Source organism: Lepidothrix coronata, unplaced genomic scaffold (genome assembly GCF_001604755.1).
Source record: "Lepidothrix coronata isolate B3197 unplaced genomic scaffold, Lepidothrix_coronata-1.0 Scaffold32, whole genome shotgun sequence".
Taxonomy (NCBI): domain Eukaryota; kingdom Metazoa; phylum Chordata; class Aves; order Passeriformes; family Pipridae; genus Lepidothrix; species Lepidothrix coronata.
Genome location: NW_016690212.1, coordinates 4,881,142 through 4,896,702, shown reverse-complemented (window position 1 = coordinate 4,896,702; position 15,561 = coordinate 4,881,142). Strand labels below are relative to the sequence as shown.

The window sequence follows — 15,561 nt, the reverse complement described above, 5'->3', positions numbered from 1 at the left end:
CTGTTTTCTCACAGTAGTAGCATTGCTAATATTGTTAAACAGAAAACAGCAGAAGGTCATTGCTTTCAAATCCCCTATCCAGGAATAGGGAAGAAACAGAAGCACTTTCAGAAAATGACATCTCAACATTGCACTTCTTACCTCTTCCAAAAGGAAATTCAAATGACATTTTGGATAATCATAAGTAACAAAAGCCTCCACTTTGGGCTGACAGAAGTGTTGGGCAGCACCAGACAGCCATAGCCTGCAGGAGTGATAGATAGTCCTCTACAAAAAACCCAAGGCATCACTGTGAAAAATCACTTCTGTAGCACAGGTAACTCATTCAGCTGGCAAGGTCAGCAATAGCTAAAGCCATCTCCCAGAAGCTACAAAACCAAGACATTTGCATCACTTACAGCAGTAAGGACCCAAGACAATTTTTCAGCAGTCATATAGCCTTTATTATAGCCTCTTTGGACTGTAAATTTACTATCAGAAAGTCACTAGCTCTGACACGTGGAACAATTAGGATTTGTGTTTTATACACACTACTATGTCTATTTTCATCACAAACAGTTTAAACAAATCAAAACAGCTTGTGAACAGCTTGTTTATTAGATTTGCCATAACATTCATTCTGGGCAATTCACACAGTCAGATACCTTAAGCAAGAAACCCACATGAGAAGACCCAAATATTATTTCCAATGGATGAGCTGAACAACATCAATGAAAAAAATTATTCAGACATCTCCAGTTATGTTATTTCATATACAAACATTGTTCATGCACCTCGAAGGGAATACACAGAAGCTCAGGCAGTAGCAGTTACAATATATTAACTTTGATTTCTACAGTATTTATAAGAGTTTTGGGTCGTATTTTATTTTTTCTCCCCAACTTTGCCTTCAGTGTTTAACTCCTCTATTCCACACATATATAAACCCTCATTTTATCTTATAGTTTCAGTATAAACTCATCCAAAAAATCTCCTTGCTCAGAGATCATTCCAAGCCCTTACATAGTAACAACATATTGAACACAGAAGTAATGTCCTTCCTGACAGGCCTGTCAGCAGGTTTGATACTGTGATCTGAATGGAGTACTTGGAAACCTACATGTCATGGCTGCAACTCTGACAGAGCTATAAAGTCTACTCAGGTGATTTTTGCAAGGTATTAGTGATAGGAAGAAACCAAATTGCATTTTTGCATGCCCTGGTTTCATTTTTCAGATAAGGCTTGTTAGAACTCAAGATGGTGTAGTAGTAACCCAGATATAGTTGCTTCTCACCCATCTCTCCTATAAGGCTATATTAAGAACCAGAAAGGGTCAGCACCCAGATAACCTCATCATTTTGCTCTTCAAAAACTGTAATAAAGAGCTGCACAACTTCAAAAGGCATAATATATTTCAAGATAATTAAATGCTTCAATTGGAGTATGCAAGACCTTATGTCAAACTATAGTACAAACCCAGAAGTTTTTATGAAGTATTATCAGTTATTATTGAAACAAATCCTAATGAATCCATGTTCTTGGCAGTGAGGTGTAGAAGTATTTTAAAGTATCAACTTGTTTTTATACTTCTCTTTCAGTTGGACTTTCAGAAATTCTGTTCCATTGGTTGTGCAATTTGGTATCCTTGTATACAAGCCAAACATTTCCTCCCCATAAAGCTGCATTAAGCAGGCCAAATACCTGTAGGGTGGGGAAAAAAGAGTGAGATTGAGTTTGTTGTGTTTGCCTTGCAAACCATGAACAGCCACAATTTTGGCACCCTTTTGGCTTGGAAAAGACATTTTAACACTCTTTAGAGTATGACAAGCTATTTTAACAGACTTCTTTGGAGATCAGATAGTCAACTTTCTCTATCCTTTGCACAGAATTAGACCAATTCTTTTCAGTCACTCAGCACCTCCGCATATGCACTCCCTGAGCATATGATTAATTATTATTGGGACAATGAATAACAGCCAGAGCTTTGAAAAGCAGAATTCACTAGGAAGATCATACAATAAGCCTAATTTGCTCTGCTCTGAAGCATTCTTTCTCTGAACATGAGCTTTATATCATTGTATTACAAGGAACCTTGATTTGATGTGTAACAATTCTCACAGTTGATTAAAAAGCTGGGTTTGGCACCAAAAGACAGCAGGAATCATAGTGTTTCTTCCTGACTTATATCAGTCAGCAAACCACTTGGGTGGCTCAGTAACATATTTTAAGGTGCTCTTGTCTACAGGCATAAATAATAGGGACTCAAATGTGTCTGAAAATGCTGCATCTAACAGCTCCAGAAATAGATCCTACAAGTTGATTATCTTGTTCCCTCAAAAAAATAAGTTTTCTTCTGAAGAAAAGAATTTGCTTGTTGTTTTACCACATTATCAATGGGCCTGAATGACTAATAACACATAAAGCAATTCTAACACAAAGCAATACATGTAATCAGTAGAACAGGACTCTCAGGTGCCATTTGTTATTTTCCAACGCATTTATTGTACCCATATGGTGAAAGGCATACATACCACAGACAAGTTCAGAATTCCCATGCTGGTCACAGAAACAAAATTACATGTTGTTCCTGGTGCTTTACAAGCTTCAATTCCTGGAATAATGTTGGCCTCCGTGGACATTTTGATGTCAGCAAGTGCCTTTGCCCAAACAAAAGTACTGACCACCCACAAAATGGCTATCAAGACACTGATAGCCAAGTCCTACACATGAGAAGTATTTGTTAGTAGGTTAAAAAACACAGGAATATACATAGGAGCAAGGCAGAGACAGTATCAATTATATCCAAATTATCTGCATCAGTGCTAATGATCGCAAGCAAGTTTAGTCATTAACAATGTTGCAATTACAGCACAATGCTGATGATCAGGTACAAAACCTTTGCATCTATCAAACATAAGCAATCTTATCCTTCATAAGAAAATCCGTTTCTAAAAAAATCAGATGCCTAACATTTACATTATAAAAATTTAAGTCAAATTTCAGTAAAAGCGGGGGTGACAGGGGAGAAGGGGCAGGTGATTTAGATCTGGCCTGAGGTCACTGGATCCATTTCTGAGCATGCTCTGAAATTTCTCATTCTAGGCTTCAATATTTAAGGTGACTAAAATTCACAAGGTAACTACTTCCCTCTGCTAATTGCATCTGCACAGCAGGTGCTCTACACAGGGAAAATTCTCGGAGATTAACAGTAGAGGTCCCACCTATAAGACAATTGTATATTCAAACACATGATGCAAAAGAAAAAAAAAAGTTGTGGCGAAGACATTGTTCACCTGAGAAAGTGAAAATTCATTCCACTCTGCTTCAATAACTGCATAAGGTAGGATGCCATAGAAGTCCAAGGGCTTTGGGCCCCCTTTTCTACTGGAGTGCTCTAGCAACTAGTCCAAGATACTTGTGCTCACACACCAGGTAACTTTCAGAACTACTGAATATCCACGAGTTATTCTTGCATTAGCAGTATTCCTCATCTCTTTGTGGTTTGAAAGTCAAAACATGAAAATATCTTAGTATTACTTACAGTTAGTGGAAGCTTGTTATTTTGCTGATACACATGGTTGTATCCAATATATACCACAAGGGCAGCCATGCAGTAGAGAAACACCAATGCTGCAAGTGTAACAAAGAACTGTGCAGAAGAGGAGAAGTTGCCCACAAGATGGACGTCACTCCAAGTACCAGCACAGCCTTTTGGGTCTGGTGCACTAAATTCAACAGTATTCAACCTGAAAAGATTATATCCTTCATGTAGTTAGAGTTCGTTATACAGTAGAAACTTCATGCTGTCATGCTTCATAATAACAGTGCTTAAACATTCCAGTTGCATAAGTTTATACAAATATAAATAATCTTATAAAGTAATGTAGCAGTTATACAACAAATATTTGTCAAGCTATCTGAAGATTGTTCCCTATCCCACACTGAGATCTACAGTAGTAGCTTTAGGAGAAGGATCATCATCTTATTGAGTTGAACTAAGAAACTCCAATTTGGAAGCAGACTTAACATTATTTTAGACTGGCAATTAAATAAGGGGATCAAGACTTAAAAAGCATAGTTGCATTACAGCTACAGGAAAATGCAAGCACAGAAGTTGAGTAAAACTCACGTGACTAGCAGTGACCACTCAGTAACCGCCACAAAATCATTTCAGATCCCCACTCTTCCCTCCGAATGCTGTTAACAATGTTGGGCTTTGTGGCCAAATTCTATACTTTCATAGTGGTTTTTGCTGGGTGGCTTCTGAATCCATTTCAATACTTATGTTGATTGAACACATGTGAAACACTGACCCTGTGCTTGCTGCACTTGTACAGCTGCAAGGGCAAAGAGGAAGCTTTGTCCTCCTGCTCCAGCACAGGAGCTTGTCTCTACAAGAGCATTGCAGTGACACTGGAGTATTTAGTTTTTCTGTGCCCAACACCCTCAGAAAGCTAATGGTGGAATAAACTGAGAAGTGTGTATTTTCCTTTCAGTCTTTGCAAAATTGTAGGATAATGGCACATCCAAAATAATCTTATCTAGGCCTTCAAAGCAGCTACAAATTGATGAAGAATTGGGCTGTAAAAAATTAATTGTATTGTTTTGCCTACTAATTACTTTCTGTAGCATTCATGCACTGCTAGACTAAACTTAAGGTAGAGAAATACAAAGCAGTAACACAGCCTATTGCCATTTCTACCTGCTTCTTTCCATAAAGCACGAACAGCTACAGTGCTTTGAACAATTACAACTAAATATTTAGGTATTGCTCCTACAGAGCAAGCCAGAAGTTTCACATCTTTATTTAGATATACACAGTAAGTACATAATCATAAGGAGACAGATGGGGAAAAAGAGAATAATAAATAATCACTGAGTGACCACCACAGAGCTAATGCTCACCTGAATGGATAAGCAAAAGCAGCTGTAACTGTTTTGTTTACCACACCTTTGCAGGAAACTAGAAGGGTAGTTTTACCTTGAAAGCCTCCACATGTGGCAAGAGCAAAAATGGCAAAGATCTATAGGAATTGATACACAGACACATTAGTGCACATCACTTAAGCTCAAAAGAAAAACTCTGCATTCAGCTGAAACAGCTAAAGATGACAAGAAATAGGGACAAAGCTAGTAAAGCTCAAATATGAAGTGATATCAAGAAGAAAATTTTGAGTTTCTGTAACCCAAAACCATGAGCAACACTGCTAACCAAAGCCCATTTGAAAGCACTTTGTGTTTTTTAGTTGTACAGAAAAAGTCTTTTGTCCGGGTTTTTGGTTTTGTTTCTTTTTTAAATGCTAACAGCCAGCACAGTATTTCCTGCAGTTGATCAGGGAAATACTTTTACAAGTCTCAGATATCCACAACTGTAAGTTAGAGTAACCAGAAGGTACATGCTCAGAGTACCACACATCAACTTAACTCTGTAAGTAGCTCTTATTTTCCCTTTGGTCACTGGCCAAACACTAAACCCCTGATCATCAGAACATGCAACACACAGCACTATAAGGTACTGTAACACACTTGTAATTAACACATTGAATTTATGTATCTGCAGAAGTGTTTTCTTCACTGCCAACCAGAGGGCTTGGCTGACAAGCAGCCTGGTGTTGGACGATCACTACCAGCAACTGGGGATAGAGAGGTGGCAGCCCAATAGCTCACACCTCTTCGGCTCTACCCAGCTCAGGCACAGGAGCAAAGCCAGGCCTGGGGAAGGAGAGGAAACAGCCCCACTCACCCACTCAAGGACCTTAACAAAGCCCAGAGCCTCCAGGAACATGCTGAAGTCCACTCTCAAGCCAGCCATCCTGGAAGAGGCAAGCAGAAACCAAGACTAACACCTGCCTACTCTAGCAGCCTCAGCAGCACCTTTTTATAAAGGCACCCCATACCCCTGCCACACCCCCTCACCTGGCAGTGGGGATGAACCCACCCACAGATCCCTCAGCTGGGGCTCTTCAGCCTCAGACCTTTCTGTGTGCTGGTGAAGTGGTGCAGTGACTGTCACAAGGGGGAACAGCATTGGCCATTTTGTGCAGTGAGTAAACAGTGACTTCTTCCCCATCCCCTTCCTCCACCACACACTTTGGACAATCATATGTGCCATACTTTGAGCTTGATGATTTGATGGCAAACAAGGCAGGGGCACTTGACAATTCATATGTTTGCCAAAATCTCATCAACTACTTTTTTAATTTGTGATGTGATCTGATTGTGACTGCTTTGTTGCTGATGTGTTAATCACCAGTAAAAGTGAAGAGCTAGAACTCATGCTGAAGAAGGGCTGTGAGAGAGGCTGTCCTCTGCCCTCCTCCCTGGCCAGAGAGCCAAGGTGACCATGGGCACAGCACTCACTACTGCTGCAATTTCCTGGCTCTGCTTCAAGATCTTTTAGAAGCTTCTTCAGGGATTGCTGGGGGACTCCAGGGAACCTTCTGAGGAGCATCAGGGTGTCTGGTGGTCCTCTAAGGAAGGGGTGGCTAAGGAAAGCTGTGGCTGCTCCTGATAGAATCTACCTGATCTGACAGCTTATAGGAAGATCTGTGAGCAGACCCTGGCCAAAGGGTACTGGGAGGTTTCATCCCAGCTGAGCCCTGTTATTGCCACCAGACAGCCTTGCAGCAGGTGCCAAGGAGATGCCAATGGAAGAGCTGGCTTGGAGTGCAGCTCCTGGGTGCAGTTAGTGGGTGCAGCAGCTGGTGCTGAAGGGGGCCAGCAGTCTCCATGGAGCAGCAGATGCGTGCTCAGCTGTGGTGGTGATGTGCTGCAGGTCACGGCGATCAGCTCTCCCTGGTGCATCAGAGCCTTGGCTCAAACTAAACTGCAGAGGGCTGGTGCAGCTCTTCAGTCCCAGGGCTGACAAGCTGAGGTGTTTTATGGACCTGTTACTGATAGGTAAGGAAAGACTGGTCAGGACTATGGAGACTGGGGTCAACTTCGACTGAGCTTGCTCTGTGATGGATGTTACTACTGTGAATAAGTCTTGGGAGGCCAGCCAAAGGTGGGAATACATGAGGAAGGTTCCCAGCTGGGGACTATATGTGAGAACAATAGCAAAGAGTCAGTGTTTCAGCTGGCCTGAGGCTGCACTTGCAAAACATTGGCAAGAGGGTCTGACATTCTCTCACAGTTCAAGGAGGATTTTTGACCCTAGCTTTCTGTACAATGACCAAAAGAGGTGCTGACATTTGCCTCCTGCCATGGGATCCTGGAGGTAGTCCAAGCCAGAGCTGTGGAAAGGAGTCCTCTTTCCTTTCTTTCACTGCTTTTGTTATATATACGAATCTCACAAAAAATCCCCCATGATCCAGAGAAGCAGTGCTGAGGGTTCAAGCTACCTTGGTTAGCTTAGCTGCCTGGATAGCCAGTGCCTATAAGGAGTAAAACAGGAATACAAAAACAGGGACAGATAAAGATGAAATATCTCTTTGCTTATCTTCTCCACATCCTCCATGTTGAAGAAAATCTGTTCCATATATACGTGGCATATAAAATCTTAGTTTAGCCTAAATCAACCAAGCAACTCCCTGCCCTTTCATCCAATATACCTCTGTAATTTTTTTCTCTTCCTTCCCTCTTCCCCATATTCTACTTAAATCCTACAAGCAATGGATCTCCCTAAAAACACATATAGACCCTTGTTTGATTACTCTCCTTTTCCACTTGTCAGTTAGTTAAAACCATTTCATTATTTCAGGCATTCTTAAAAAATGCTCTCAGTCCTGATTTATATGTTTTTTCTCTCTCAGGTCTTTTTAAATCTCCAGTATGGATGTACTCTGAACTATATACAGTGTTCTAGCTGTGGGCTTATTAATTCAAAATTGGAAAAGACTGTTAATTTTTCACTCCATATAACTTATCTGTCTACTGAGGTTAAAAGTATTTTGGAACATTTTTTATAGTGGATTGCATTCCAAGGTGATATCAAACATTAAAATGTAGTAGTCCTTCTTGAGAGTTAATTTCATAACCTGAAACAAATTCTGGATCAATCTCTGCAAGGAAGAGTTTAAGCAGGAAGACTGTATACTGTTTAGGAGCACCAAAAAAGCCTATTACAGAAAAAGATAATTATTTTGATTGAAAAATCAGCTTGGCTTAAAGGAAAAGTGACAGAAGTATAAAAAATATAGAACAAATGTGAGAAAGGAGAAGCTGATAATAATATAAATTGCAGAAGAGTGACAAGAAGAAAAGTGATAAGAAAGCAAATGGATCAAGGGACCAGTATATGGTCTACAGGCTTGCAGACAACAGCTATGCATTTTTGAAACACAGGAGGACAAGAAGAGCTTATATCGAAGTGAACAGACAGAAATGATGGAATCACCTTAAAAAAAAAAAAAAGAGAGAGAGAAAATAAGGCAGGAACAGCCAATATTGTATTCTGTATTTGGGAAAAAGCAGGACAGTATTAATATGCTAATCATGTAATAAATCCTTTCCACTCCACCATGTCTCAGGGGAGTGCTGAGTCACATCTGCTAAAGCTTCTATATCAGTTGTCAATACCCAGCAACCCCAGCTTGGACAGGGCTGATAAAGGAGCTCTCTTAATATGAACAATGATTGCCGGTCATCTATGAAACACTGGTTAAGATCCAGATGTCTGAATGCTAAGGCAATATAGGCCTATCCATTTATCTCTATTCCTGAGAAGAGAGATGGAGTGACTGATGCAGAACCCTCTTGATAGAGAATTAAATTAGAACAATACAGTTAATGTCAAGCTACACAGTCGTTTGGAAGTCAGTTTTTGCTGATTAGCTGATGCTTAAGCTGATCAAAAGACTGAGTTGATAATAGTTGACACTGTAACATAATTCCAGGTTCTGGGAGCTTTTGGTGGATATTTGATGACTCTGAGAGGATATAAAACTGATGTAAACACTGATTTAATTAGAAAGTAGGTACCTGATTGCTCTTTAACTGAAAATCAGTATTATTAGTGAAAAAAACCCCTGTTTCTCAATATACCAGGTCCCATCCTCTAGAAAATAAAAAAGGACAAAGGTGTTTATATTGCTGGTCTCACGGTGTCTGACAAGGTTGTGGAAAAGGCCTGTGGTATTCCCGGCTGCCCCAGAGACGTGTCTGCAACAGAGACAGCAAAGTGGTTGTGCCCCTGCGTGAGGAGTGAGTGAGCTTCCCCTGGAGCACCGTGCAGGTCTCATTTACTAATGCTTGTGGAAGATTAATTCAAACTATCTGGATGATTAAGGGTCACAGAGAGCTCATTTTCTAAGAGTGGAAGAACTTGGGTGGTTCAGCAAAATGAAGGGTAACTGCAGGTATTACTGCTGGCTTGGAGTTCACAAGGGAGAAGACAGAGAAGGCAGAGATTTGTGCTAAAAGGCAGACTTACCAAAGGGATCACTGCATGTAATCAAAGAATATAATTTATGTTGAACATAAAGTGTGAGTATGAGATTCTGGAAATATGTTCCAACAGAAGGCAAACACTGAAAGAAAATTGTTTTAGAAGGAGTTCAGAATATGTTGCTTGTGATAGCAGAGGAAAAAACTGATGGCTCACGATGTTCTTAGCCCATCCAATCCCCTATGCAATCCAAACAAGGATTAATTCAGGGAAGTTCTGAACTCTGTGTTTATAGATAAAGCAAGAGTGGGTGATTAAGTTAATACTTATCTGGCAGGGGAGGCACCATTGCACAGGACTGCTCTGTCCACAATGCTGTTTATTTGGCAGGTCTGGAAACTTCAGGTGGAGAAAGTGCTTTTCTTCTTCCAATATTAGAAAAATCTTATATGCCACATAACTCTCTACAGGTAGTTTCTGGTGATGTAATGGGCTGCATTTTGTTAGCTGTTTTTCTGTGTTCTAGTATCTAAATAATTTTATTTGCTTGTGCACTCTGATGCTTTAAATCTTTCCTCTTTAGACCTGCAAACACATTTACTGTTCCATTTATTTCTCATTGGCTGTCTAATAAAAACATGAAGTTATATTTTTCCTTTTCCCTGACTTTTGTAGTACCCTTTTGCCTTTTCTCCAAGAAATCACTGTTTAGTGTGTTTGATCTTTGCTAAAAATCCTTGAGATATATTTCACTGTATGTGCCATTTGTGTCTCCTATCGAAGCAGGTTTTAAGTTCTGTAGTTAATACAAGTTAAATTTTCTGAGATACCGTATCAATTTTTTTAAAAGACCCAAATTCTAGGTATTTTACGCTGCCATTATTTAGTTTACTCACAGCAGCTTAGTTACTTCTGAACTATTATGGTGCTTACTAGTACCCTTACTGCCTTGAAGTTTAATTTTCTACTACTGCATGTGTAAAAATTTTTGTTATTCTCCTTAATTCCTGGGGAAGCCACTGAAGGGCAGGTAATCATGTTCCCTACCGTCCACATTTCTGTGTGCATTTCCAAAGGGCAAGAGAGAAAGAAGCCTTTCTCAGTGAGGCAGTAGCTCCTCTGGAGGATGTTTCAGAGCAGAAGTTTCCTGTAGCTGCTCTTGCCTCCCAGGCAGTGTGATTTCCATAGGGGATCACAATTTACAGACGAATCCTGTGGCTTAATTTTCATAGCTCATCACTCTGTAGGTGTTAACTAGGTACTATGGGACCTGCCCTGTACAGGATGCTGGGGTGTGCCTTGTTCTCTGAGTACACTTTGGAAAGTAATTGCTGAAGACAGAGTTTTGGAGGATAGCAATTAACTCTAAAAGACAAAGAATATGATGCATTCAGATGGAAAAAAATTTGTAAATTGCACTGCGGAGTTATGAATCTTCAGGCAGAATTGATTCAGCTGCTTATTGAAAGGGTTTGTCTGGGCATGCTGGGTGGCTGCAGGACTGTGCAGAGTCCTGTTCTACCATCTAGTGGCGTATTGGGACAGTACACAAGGCAGAAATTGCCCATTTTCACCATGAGGTTATTATTAATTTAATAACTTATTATTAATTTGTGTTTGTAATTTCTGAAACCCAACAGAATTTCTTAGATGAAGCGAAGCCATTAAGAATGGCTGATTTGAAGTGGAAAATAGGTGGAAAGGGGCTAGAAGGTATTCTCTGCTGCAGTCAGAGCACTTAAGGTTGATGTGGGTTGTCAGTAGCATCTCTGAATATACACTAGTCTCACTGTGCCTAGTACTGCGTGTGATCTGTACCTTACAGCAAAGCACACCTCTGTAGTGCTATTATTAATTTACTTTTTGATGAATCTAGAAATCAGAAAAGCCCTTCCCTTTTCCCTCTCTTCATTTTTTTTGACAGTAATCTCTGAGAATTAATCTAGTAAATTCAGTTTTGACCATATCATGCTACTTCAGGCAATATCTGTCCATCACACTTCAGCCAACTGCTGGGTTTTCTGGTGTTTTACGTGCTGCTTGGTTGGCTCTGACAATTAAATAAACATGCTCCATCCATGGCTCCGCTGTTCTCTGCAGGAGGTTATACTGTCACATGTTTGAACTGATCAGAATGAAAAATAAACCTATAAGTAGAATTTTTTGTGCCAAATGGATGCGAAAAAAGCTTGTGCTGGCACAAAGCAAGAGGTGGTTTGAGGCAACATCTCAGGACTGTCCAAACACAAAGAGGAGAATTTTGCTTCCAGCAGAAAATGCAGGGTAGGACAAAATCCCTTGGGAGTTCCCAAATGTGCCAAATCGGGCTCCTGAACTGGACTCAAGGTCAGCTCAGGGCCTGTTGTGGAATACTGACTCTCAGCATTAAAGAAGTTTAAAAATGTGTCCATTTATTTGCTGGATGATTAAAACGCAGCATCCACTCTACATGCTGCTATAACATTGTTTGCATTTTTAACCAAATCTCATTAGAATTTTATGTATAATTAATTATACAATTGAGCTGAATGCATTACTTTTTTTTTTCCTTCTTTGTTTTTCTTGAAGGTTCCAGATTTCCCAAGTGTTGACAAAGGATGTGTTAATGACATCATTATGAAGTTCTGTTGTTTACTGTTTTCTTCAACAAGTAGTAATTTTATTGACTTTGGCAGAGAGATTGGTGTTTTGCATGATTTCAATAGATTTTGTGACACAGAGGCATAATATAAACCAAGATGTTCCAGAATAAACAGGACTATTACTACCAGATGGAAATAGTCATGAAGCATTATTGGACTTGAAAAAACAAAAACATTTTAGGAAAAACATTTTAGGAGTCAGCTTAATCATTCTGAAAACAATATCTAAGTCTAAAGTACTGCTTTTGGAGAAAACAATGGAAGGGTATAAATAGTAATTATTTCAGATCTTGCTACTTTATTGTCTATGAACATATTTTGAATATGTGAGACTTTAAAAGACTTGCCAACACACTTGAGTTAGTGTTGTAATTTGAATCTGAAATGAGATATTTCTGATTATAACACAAATCAAGGCAGCTAAAACTCAGAAGATATTCTGGCAGCAAACTTATTGAACTTAAAGACAAGAAATGTTGGCTGACCTTATTTTTAGAGGTGGTCAAATGATTAATTGTGATTTTCAGATAAATTCTAAATTCATCCTGGTAACAATAGCTTATGCAGTCAGTGGATAATGAGCCCTGGCAAATGACAGGTTTATAACTCGAATCCGGGTCATGGACATCAGGCCGCAAAATAAAAATTAATCTATTCAACAGTACAAATATTTCTCATTCTAAATGGTGAGGAAGGAAGTCTGTGTACTTGGGTGGAATAACTGTACGGGAATACAGATGGTCAAGCAGGTAATATTTGTCTGCCAAACAAGACGCAATAGATATTCTTAGAGAACCTGTTAAGAATTTGAAAACAAATAAATGCACTGGGTAGGTGATATATTTTAGATCAAAAATTGCTAAAATACATACAGATTAAATATGGTGAAAATAGCAAGGAAAGTGAAATCTCAAACGGAGGACACAAGCAAATTAAAGTGTTGCTATGTATTTAATTCAGTTATTATCTGACAGGATTAAATTCTTTAGAAAACAAAACATAAACTAAACAGGTCTCAAGTAGCCTACATAAATAAAAAAAGCCTTTCTTAATGTCATTAAATGCAAATGCTACTCAGTTAAAAAAAATTTCATAAATCCTTAGTCCAAAAGTTCATAGTCTCTTAATTGCAAGGGTGAGCTCTCTTTTTGGTGCAAAGTTCATCTTCACATAGAAAAAGCAAACTGTACTCTTGGCACTGTAATGGCTACATGTCTAACATCTTTCCTCAGGACTGCTTCAGCACTTACACTTAGCAGAAACAGAGTAGGTGCACAGTGACACCCCCTGGCTTTTTCTTGTTGCTTCTAATCAGGGAAAAAACTGGAGCACTACTAATACCTTCCAGACACACTGTGGGCTTCAACAGGAGCATGACTTTTGTCAGGGAAACTGAGCAAATGAGGATGCCATTTGAGAAAAAAGATATTGTAATGTTGGCAAATTATCCTAGGAAAACAATATCACAGGGAAACCAGAAGAAAAAAATCTCCTATACGCAACCTGGCATGTCCAGACTTTCAAGTACTTGAACTGTAAAAAGCTGGCCCTCACAGAATGATTTTTAGAAATCAGGTAGAAGATTTTCTTTAAGACTTTTTTCAGCTTAATTTTTAAAACATTTTCTTAACTTTCCAGACCTTATCAATGTGTTGAGTGGCAATATGGACACAGTGTAAAATATAACATAAAATGCTGCAGAAAACCTTCGTTTCCTCAGCTTCAGCAAATGAAATGTGTCTGGGGACCTTCCTGGACTCCGAGTCAGCTGACATGGGGCTATCTGACTTTCTGCTCAAAAAGCCTCAGCCTCCAAACCCTGGCTGCTGTATGACCTGGTTGTAACCATCTCTGGACTACCCTCACTCCTAAACTGTGCCTGGGAATTATTTGGGAGCATGTCCATGTGTCCAATTCCTGCCCTGGAGGGCTTCAGCAGTTTGCTGACTGACAGTGCTCCAGGGCAGGTGGCTCTCCTTGCCACTCCTGAATTTTTCTCGTATTGAAGCAGCATTTTTGTGGGAGGGTTGGAACACCCGTAGAGAGAGAAGTTGCCTGGGATTTCCTTCTCATTCCCTCTTGAAGAGACTCTCATCGCTCTCTCACCTCTCCAGGCGCTCAGCTGCTGGTGTCAGTGCTTGCAAGCCTGGTTTCTTCCTTCCACCATCTCCTTCTTCCTTCATACCGCCTCCATTTTTCACAGGTCTCTCTCATGTTAATCAATCCTAGGGGGAATTTTTCCAGCCTCCCGTGATGGGAGATAGAAGGCAGCAGGAGGCTGGCAAGAAGCCAGGCAGGCAGGGGAATAATAATAATGCTGCCTTTTATGCTCCAAATCCATTTTACTGTAAGCATCCTGCTGTACAAGCCGTTTCATGAGCCATTCATCATATTCACAAATAAGCCCTTTCCTTAGAGAAAATTTTGAAGAACAGAAAGCTCAGAAGGAAATTCTATGCTGCCTGATTATGTAGTCACTCTGGTATCCTTTACGTGTCCCGATGCCACTGTCATTGCCATAAGTCCTTCTGCAAATTCCCGCAGGTCGGTAGCACACGGCTGGTGGGTCGTGCCTCACCTGAGCAGAGCCCCGCACAGCCCCGGCTCTGCCGCCCCGTGAGAGGGACCCGCTGTGCCGCCACCTCCCCACCACGGGATGCTGTGCCCCCGCCTGTGGGAACGGGTGATTTAAAACACCCGAACCCAGGAGTCGGTTCTAGGAGCTAACACAGCTCGTGTTTCAGCGCTGGAAATGCTATGTTTTGACTAGCTTCCTGGGGATTTTTCCAGTGGCTGGTTTAATCAGTCCTGCTGGAAGTCTGTTAGCCCCAGGCAGCGTTTCGGTACATAAAGCTGCAACAACCTCTGAGGGGCACAGGCAGCAAGCTGCGAGGCTGTCCCAGCTTGGCTGGTTCTGTAAAGGCATAAATCCACCTGTATTTCCTCCCTTCATCCCTTCTGCACTGAGCATGCACCAAATTCTTGGCTATACATAGTGCCTAAAAAATTCTAGCTTCCCTGTGCTTTCCTGTTAACATCCAAACCAGACGGTTTGGGGTTTTTTGGAGCTCCCTCCAACAGGTATATATAGGCTTGGCACATAACACATGCATACATAATCTACATTAAGCTGTGAATTACAAGCATATGATTAAAAGGCATATTGTTAATGGAAGGCAGAATTTAGGCCCTAAGTGTTTTGACAAAACCTTCTGTAAGATGGAACTTTATTCAATTTTTTCATTAAGTTGCTATAAATCAAGAATAACTCCCTGAAAGTCATATTCCAAAAATGGATGCCATTGAGCATATCCTGTGGAAATAAATAGTTTTAATGGAAGTATTTGGCTTCAGTGCAAAAGCATGAAGACAGAAATCAACTCAAATGAGAGCAGTTGTATACAGAGGTGTGTGTTCATGTGGGAATATTCCACTCTTCTCTGTACATGTAAGATGAGGTTCTCACCTGGACACAGTACCAAAACTGGATATAAATAAGAAGTTTTACAATGAAGGTGGTGAAACAGTGAAACAGGTTGCCCAGTGTTCAAGGTCAGGTTGGATGAGCTTTGAGCAACCTGGTCTAGTGAAAGATGTCCCTGCCCACGGCA

General features: G+C 40.3%; 1 protein-coding gene across 1 annotated transcript; it reads right to left on the bottom strand.

Annotated features, from left to right (window-relative positions):
- Positions 1 to 1,274: 1,274 nt before the first annotated feature.
- On the bottom strand, positions 1,275 to 14,552 carry SYPL1 (synaptophysin like 1). The gene is made up of 6 exons (XM_017811505.1): positions 14,057 to 14,552; positions 5,724 to 5,793; positions 4,886 to 5,004; positions 3,522 to 3,726; positions 2,512 to 2,700; positions 1,275 to 1,681 (listed from the first exon to the last, which is right to left on the bottom strand). The coding sequence occupies exons 1-6, from the start codon at positions 14,131 to 14,133 to the stop codon at positions 1,562 to 1,564; spliced, it is 780 nt and encodes a 259-aa protein (XP_017666994.1). The 5' UTR covers positions 14,134 to 14,552; the 3' UTR covers positions 1,275 to 1,561.
- Positions 14,553 to 15,561: the final 1,009 nt, after the last annotated feature.

What these genes read in the sequence shown, in the direction of transcription:
- SYPL1 (XM_017811505.1), bottom strand. Translation starts at nt 14,133, where the DNA reads ATGAAGGAAGAAGGAGATGGTGGAAGGAAGAAACCAGGCTTGCAAGCA. An exon ending in TTGTTAAGGTCCTTGAGTGG is followed by an intron (nt 5,005 to 5,723) that starts GTGAGTGGGGCT and finishes CAATTCCTATAG; the next exon opens with ATCTTTGCCATTTTTGCTCT. An exon ending in GAATTCTGAACTTGTCTGTG is followed by an intron (nt 1,682 to 2,511) that starts GTATGTATGCCT and finishes CCCACCCTACAG; the next exon opens with GTATTTGGCCTGCTTAATGC.